General features: G+C 31.2%; 2 protein-coding genes across 4 annotated transcripts; one reads left to right on the forward strand and one right to left on the reverse strand.

Annotated features, from left to right (window-relative positions):
• Positions 1-548: 548 nt before the first annotated feature.
• Positions 549-3724, forward strand: Kra (basic leucine zipper and W2 domain-containing protein kra). Of its 2 annotated transcripts, none has more exons than XM_083083629.1 (8): positions 549-708; positions 1284-1355; positions 1434-1714; positions 1806-2110; positions 2293-2536; positions 2626-2845; positions 3010-3171; positions 3247-3724. In XM_083083629.1, exons 2-7 carry the CDS (start codon positions 1295-1297, stop codon positions 3159-3161), a joined length of 1263 nt encoding a protein of 420 aa, XP_082939755.1. In that variant the 5' UTR covers positions 549-708; positions 1284-1294; the 3' UTR covers positions 3162-3171; positions 3247-3724. The 2 variants fall into 2 exon arrangements, with proteins under 2 accessions (XP_082939755.1, XP_082939756.1); XM_083083630.1 differs by lacking the exon at positions 549-708 and adding an exon at positions 939-1001.
• Serrs-m (Seryl-tRNA synthetase, mitochondrial) lies at positions 2813-5743 on the reverse strand. 2 transcript variants are annotated; one of them, XM_083083628.1, is made up of 5 exons: positions 5677-5743; positions 5497-5600; positions 4686-5413; positions 4422-4589; positions 2813-4334 (listed from the first exon to the last, which is right to left on the reverse strand). In XM_083083628.1, the coding sequence occupies exons 2-5, from the start codon at positions 5563-5565 to the stop codon at positions 3998-4000; spliced, it is 1302 nt and encodes a 433-aa protein (XP_082939754.1). In that variant the 5' UTR covers positions 5566-5600; positions 5677-5743; the 3' UTR covers positions 2813-3997. The 2 variants fall into 2 exon arrangements, with proteins under 2 accessions (XP_082939754.1, XP_082939753.1); XM_083083627.1 differs by having other exon boundaries at positions 5497-5739.
• Between the last annotated feature and the right edge of the window lie 895 nt (positions 5744-6638).

Raw genomic sequence — 6638 nt, forward strand, 5'->3', positions numbered from 1 at the left:
AGATAATAGTTTAGATGATAGAAGGGAGAAATTAATGTATTAAAAAATAAAATATTAAATATAACATTAAATTAAATATAAATTTAATATAAAATATTAAATATAAGATATTAAAAAATAAAATATTAAATTAATACATAAATTTATACATAAATATATTTTTGATGTTCAGAATTTCATTAGTATTACTTATATTGTATTGTCATAATCCGTAAAGTCCGTATCCGACTATGTGCATTAAAGGATTAAAATTAAAAATAAATATTAAAATTTAATCAACGAGGACAAAAAAATTTAGTTCATTCATTCGAAGTTCAATGACATTACCGATGCCTAGGGTAACCAGTACAGTTGACCAATCAAAATCCTAATGGAGGATTCACATTGCGTTCAATTTTCAACATCCAATAGGAAAGTTTGTTTTATATAAAACAAGCTCTCGTATTGGATATCGGACAGCGTACGTCAAAATTGTACGCAATGTGAATAATGTTCAACTGGCCAATTGGCGACGCAGGCTATCTTGGATCATCGGGTCCCGTCCAAAATTCGCAGCTGGTTTCCCGTCTACAGTTCGCCGACCGTTGCTTCTCTTCTATCCGATCCTCTTCGGTTACGCTGACCTCAAGAGCTTCTCTTTAAAACATCCCACGTCGGTCACACCAGGTTCGCGGTAGAAGTCGTTCTACGGTTTATACGTGATTTTAAGTAAGTAACACGAGAGGCAGGCATCGAGGATTATCGATGCGGCGAAATTGGCGAGATTCGCGCGCGTTTCGCCGGGTTTTTTCGCGGATATCTTAATGGCTTCGGCCATCATCGTGGTCACGCATCGCGCGCGATCTTAACCTCTGAATCAGCCGTTGGCATTATGTGCGTAATCCGCCGGCCTTGCATGTACGTCATATGCAGCCGTGGTGCGCCTGATGAAAGCGGCGCGATTCCTGACGCCGCCATTTGTCAAAAATCACGCTTAACAGCTTCGAGTATCTGAACGCAACGTGAGCATTTTGCGCGCGCGCTTCCCTTGATTCCTCCACATTTTCGCAAAATTCTACTCTTAAAGATTGTCAAATATAGCAAATCGTCGTAACAATCGCACGAGATGGAATTCTTGAGCGTTCGTTTGCACCCCCTTTTCTCGCGAATTTTCGAGCGTTTCCCAATTTTTCGTAATTTATTTTTCCCGGAAAGATATAAATTGTAGTTTAATATAAATAGAAAAAAATGATGGTGTAATTTTATATAATTATATTGATTTTTTTTTCTTATATATTTTTCAGAAAGGTATTGTATGAGTCAAAAAATAGAAAAACCGATACTATCAGGTCAACGCATAAAGACCAGAAAAAGAGGTATGGATAAATGTGCTTTTATTATGTGAGATTTTATATTCGCAAGGTATTAAGTAGAAACAAAATTATCATTTGCAGATGAAAGAGAAAAATATGATCCAACTGGGTTTCGGGATGCGGTGTTACTTGGCTTGGAAAAAGCTGGTAACGACTTAGAAGCAATTTCTAAATATTTGGACGCAGCTGGTTCCAAGTTAGACTATCGTCGATATGGGGAAGCACTGTTTGATATCATGATAGCTGGAGGCCTTTTAGTTCCTGGTGGTTCTATTGCTCTAGATGGTGACAAACCGGTCAAGACCAGTGCATGTGTTTTCGAGCAACCAGAGGACATGGAATCCATGCGAAATTTCGAACAGGTAAGAGCTATAAAAATCAAGCATTTAGAAACTATTTTAAAATCCTTATAATCATTATAAGTCGAATAATGAATGTGTTTAAATAAAATAGGTCTTTATTAAGCTCATGCGACGTTATAAATATCTGGAAAAAATGTTTGAAGAGGAGATGAAGAAAGTATTGGTCTTCATGAAAGGATTTTCACCTAAAGAAAGGATTAAGCTAGCTAGAATGACGGCACTATGGATCTCAAATGGTTCTGTGCCACCCACAGTTCTCTCGGTTTTGATCAATGAGCATCTTGTTAAAGACAACCTGGCATTAGATTTTCTATTGGAAGTCTTTGTTACTTGGAAACAGGAGAAGGGTTTATCTAGTTTAATGACAGCTCTGAAAAGAGGAGGCATTGAAGGAAAGTAAGAATAAAATATATGTATTATAAAATTCATTATGAAATATATATATACACATACACACACACACACACACATATTGTAAAATTCATTATGAAATATAATTGTATAAATTACCATGACTTTCATTATTCATGAATTATAATCTTACTTGCTAATACAATTCTTTTACTAATATATTTTAGGTTGATGGAATTTGTACCACCAAATAAACGAACAGAAGAGCATTTTCGATCTGTATTTGAAGCAGTAGGACTAGCAGATATTGTGAAATTACACAAGGCTCAAGCCAGTCAGGAAGCCAAACGAGATTTGCAACAACTTCTCTTGGATGACTTAGCAGAGAATAGGCCAATGAAAGATATAACATTAGATCTCAAAGAAATGGCACAAAGAAGTTGCATTCCTGAACACGAAGTGATTGGATTGGTAATGTCTCTTTCTTTTTTAAATTTGATTAAAATTTTTTGAGAGAGAAAAAAGAAAAATCTTTTAGAAATAATAATCTCTATCTACAGATTTGGGTTGTTGTAATGGGCCAAGCTGAATGGAACAAAAAAGAAGAATTAGTTGCTGAACAAGCACTGAAACATCTAAAAACTTATACTCCATTGTTCGGTGCTTTTACAACCACTGCCAGATCTGAACTCGCACTTATTCTCAAGGTTCAGGAGTTCTGTTACGAGAACATGAACTTTATGAAAGTCTTCCAGAAGATTGTTTTACTCTTTTATAAAAGTATGTTAATATACATATTTTATATACAAAATAACCAAAAAGTAAACATTCTCTGTGGAATAATGTATTATACATATATTACATTTAAACATTTTTCTGCATTTATATATACATTTAATTTAGTATTTTATATATAAATTTAATCGATTATTTTTGAATTTCAGCCGATGTTGTATCAGAAGAAGTAATATTAAAATGGTATAAAGAGGGTCATTCGGTTAAAGGAAAAATGCTCTTTTTAGACCAAATGAAAAAATTTGTTGAGTGGCTACAGAGTGCTGAAGAGGAATCAGGATCAGGAGAAGAAGAAGATTAAAAATATTGAAGTAAATTGTTTATATAAAACTATGCAAAATATATGCATTTTATGTGACACTGTTTTAAATTATCATCCTTCACAGAAGAACGCATCATTGCCAGTGATGAGAAATGACATAGTCCCAAAATTTCAAAGCAAATCAAGAACAACTCAATATCACAATCGGGAAAGACATGAAATCATGAACTCTTTATTGAAAATATACAAAATAAAAATAAAACTTAAGTCAATGTTAGGTACACCATGACAGATCAGGTATTCGAAAGAATAGGAAATTTTTAAATTGTCAATAAAAATTCTAATATTAACACATCCAATCAGTGTTAAGGAACTGTAAATTTGCAATGTCTTTGAATTGTATTACTTTAAGAAAAAAATATTTTGTGTTACATTTTTATAAGCTCCATTACAAAATATATACAGAATAACAAAGAAATTATAAGAAAAGAAAAAAAATCTTTATCCCTGTGTACGTACAATTTTTCGGATCCCTATCTTTCTTTGTATATAATAATATTGTACTAGTTTATAGAAAATATATACTGACAGGTGGTGTTTAATATTCGATCTCTCTCTCTTTCTCTCTTTTAGTGACTCCTAACTTCCTCTCATGATAGCATAAACAAGTTCTTTATACAAATTTTTCTTTATAGTTTATTATATGTATACGTGTGTGTGTGTGTGTGTGTACATATATATTTCATACGCGTGACTTTATGTAGCTCGACTCATAATTGGCAGATCCCAAATTTAATCACGGATGTTTTATTTATTTAGGATAAGATTTTGGATATTAAATATCATTTAAGATTTATTGTCTAGATTTATTATATTTAAGTTTTACTTAGATTTAATTTTTGTTTGTACTTATAAATTCTCATGTCTGCTATAGGTTGCTTCTTAATAAGTGTTTTGCCCTTCATTAGAGGCACCAACTTTTCTGGGACAGTAATGCGATGATGTTTCGTCTGATAAGTCTCGCATAACGCAATTAGCATGCGAGGTATCGCACACGCAGTTCCATTCAATGTATGCATGTAAACTGTGTTTCCTTCTTTCGTTTTGTACTTGATGTTGAGACGTCTAGATTGATAATCTGTACAATTACTACAACTAGACAATTCACCATATTGTTTTCTTCCAGGCATCCAGCCTTCTATATCGTATTTTCTAAAAAGAGAAAGAAAAAACAAAAGTATTGCATTCGTATATGTAAGGAAAATTAGACTATGTATAATTCAAATATGATTATAGTACCTATAAGCTGATGAACCTAGATCACTTGGAGGCATATCCATTACTTGAAAATGTAAACCTAACAAAGAGAACAATTCCTCTTGTATGTTCTGAACATCTTGAAACACTTTCTCAGATTGGCATGGTTCGGAACAGACAAACATTTCCACTTTGGTGAATTGATGAACTCTGTTAAAGCGTGGTAAATTAAAAAATAAATATATTTCATAATTTTTGAAAATATATCTATACACATACACACACTTTAATAATAATATCCATTACCTATATATTCCTCTTTCATCTAGTGCACTTGAAGCTTCCGCGCGATAACATCGACTAACAGCGGCTAATTTCAGTGGTAATTTATCATAAGGGAGTGTAGTATTTATCAACTTTCTAGCTAGTGACATTTCTGCAGTCCCAGATAGACTATAATCATCTCCATAATAAGGATCTAAATTATATACAAGAGTTCGATCATCTGTTATTAAACCACATCTCTCGATAACTTTAGTTTGAATAATATCAGGAACCGATATTAACTTAAAACCATGCTTCATCAATTTCCTAATAGTGTATTGAATCAATGCCTCTTCCAATTCTGCCAAATCGCCCAAAAGTATGTAACTTCTCTGTCCAGCAATAGGACCCAGATTTTGTATTCTCATTGCTTTTAGATCAGTGACAAGTTCGGCAAATTCTTTAGGTTCAAAATCAAATTTTACTTTCTCGCCACATTGCTTTAAAAGCTTTGGCACATTGCCATAATCAATTACTGCAGGATGCGTAAAATTTGGTAATTTACTCAATTCTTCCAAGAACAATTTTTGCTTCTCAGGCTTGTCTGAAAGTTCGAGGATTTTATCGATATCGCCAATGTTCTTCCTTCTTTTGATATTATTAAATATAGCATCGCGATTTTTAGGATTGCATAAAAATTCTGTATCATAGTCTGGTTGAGGCAGACATAATTTCTGACTGGTCACATTTTTTTCTGATGTTTCCGCAGGCTGTTACAAGCATAATAATTAAAACAGATTATATATAAGAAAGAAAGATAATTATACAAATAACGATATACAATATTACATACCAATGTTTGTAACCAAGAAGATCGTAACCTACAAAATTGCTTGAGATATCTTTCGAACCTGAATTTCATTTTATATAAAGAAGAATGTATCCATTTATATCACTCTGTAAAATGTATGTTCAGTAATAGAAATTGTATTCGATACTTAATATTTTGCTGCTTTATAACTTTATTCGATACCTAATATTTTGTCACTTTACGTAAACAGCTGTTTACACTTCAGGTCAGGTTAGATTAGGTTAGATTTGCTCTGTCTCTGTCCGATTGGTTCGTCATAAAGTCGCAATTGGAATAGGAATTTAGCCGTGATAATAATAATATGATCTGTACGTAATATAAAATTGATAATTTTCTCAACATTTTTAATACTATACCTACGAGCAATATTTATTTTTAATTTAAAATAACTTAATATTATATAAATTAAAATAACTTAAAATTATATAAATTAATTGTGATAAGAGACAAGTGATTTTTATGATCGTATTGTAATAATATAATTGTGAAATAATTGTGAGATGTATAATGTAAGATAATTATAAAGTATTCATCATTAATTAATAATAAATTCATCACTTTCAATAATATAAATTGCGTAAGATACGCGTGTTCGCGTATAATGAGTAATCTACATCAAATTACGTATATTGAAGCTTAAACATAAAAGATTAAAAATTGAAATTTCAAAACAAAAGGAGTTAAAATAATTTCTTTCTTCTGATAGATTGAATTTTCTATTTTCAATCTCAATTTTTAACGCATAGGTTGATGCGAGCTTACGAATTATAAAAAATTTGATCTAATTCGATAATGATATGACTTAATTTTTCGCCTCAAGTACTTAAAATGCATATATATGAATTTCAATAAAAATATTTGAGATAGTTCCTATGTTGAAGATTTATTAAAAGAATATTAAAAATATTTTAAAAATGTTAAAAAAGTTGTTAGATTTGAAAACCTATTTACGATTAGCTTTACTATAGTTTGACATAAATAGTATTAAAATTTTGTAAATTAAAAAGACAGTAAAGTATTAAATTTGACACTCTTATATGTATTATGATTTTATTTTAAAAAGAAATAAAAAAAGAGCAAGGAGATAATTTCTCAACACTACGTATAATTTATAATAGTATATT

The sequence above is a fragment of the Camponotus vicinus genome, unplaced genomic scaffold (assembly GCF_025532165.1).
Source record: "Camponotus vicinus isolate PSW18456_S1 unplaced genomic scaffold, iyCamVici1.0 SCAF_12, whole genome shotgun sequence".
Taxonomy (NCBI): domain Eukaryota; kingdom Metazoa; phylum Arthropoda; class Insecta; order Hymenoptera; family Formicidae; genus Camponotus; species Camponotus vicinus.

Coding starts and splice junctions, on each gene's coding strand:
- Serrs-m (XM_083083628.1), bottom strand. CDS start 5,565: ATGAAATTCAGGTTCGAAAGATATCTCAAGCAATTTTGTAGGTTACGA. Junction 4,590..4,685: donor GATGAAAGAGGAATATATAG/GTAATGGATATT, acceptor ACGCTTTAACAG/AGTTCATCAATTCACCAAAG. Junction 4,335..4,421: donor CTAGGTTCATCAGCTTATAG/GTACTATAATCA, acceptor TTCTCTTTTTAG/AAAATACGATATAGAAGGCT.
- Kra (XM_083083629.1), top strand. CDS start 1,295: ATGAGTCAAAAAATAGAAAAACCGATACTATCAGGTCAACGCATAAAG. Junction 1,356..1,433: donor CATAAAGACCAGAAAAAGAG/GTATGGATAAAT, acceptor TATCATTTGCAG/ATGAAAGAGAAAAATATGAT. Junction 2,846..3,009: donor TGTTTTACTCTTTTATAAAA/GTATGTTAATAT, acceptor TTTGAATTTCAG/CCGATGTTGTATCAGAAGAA.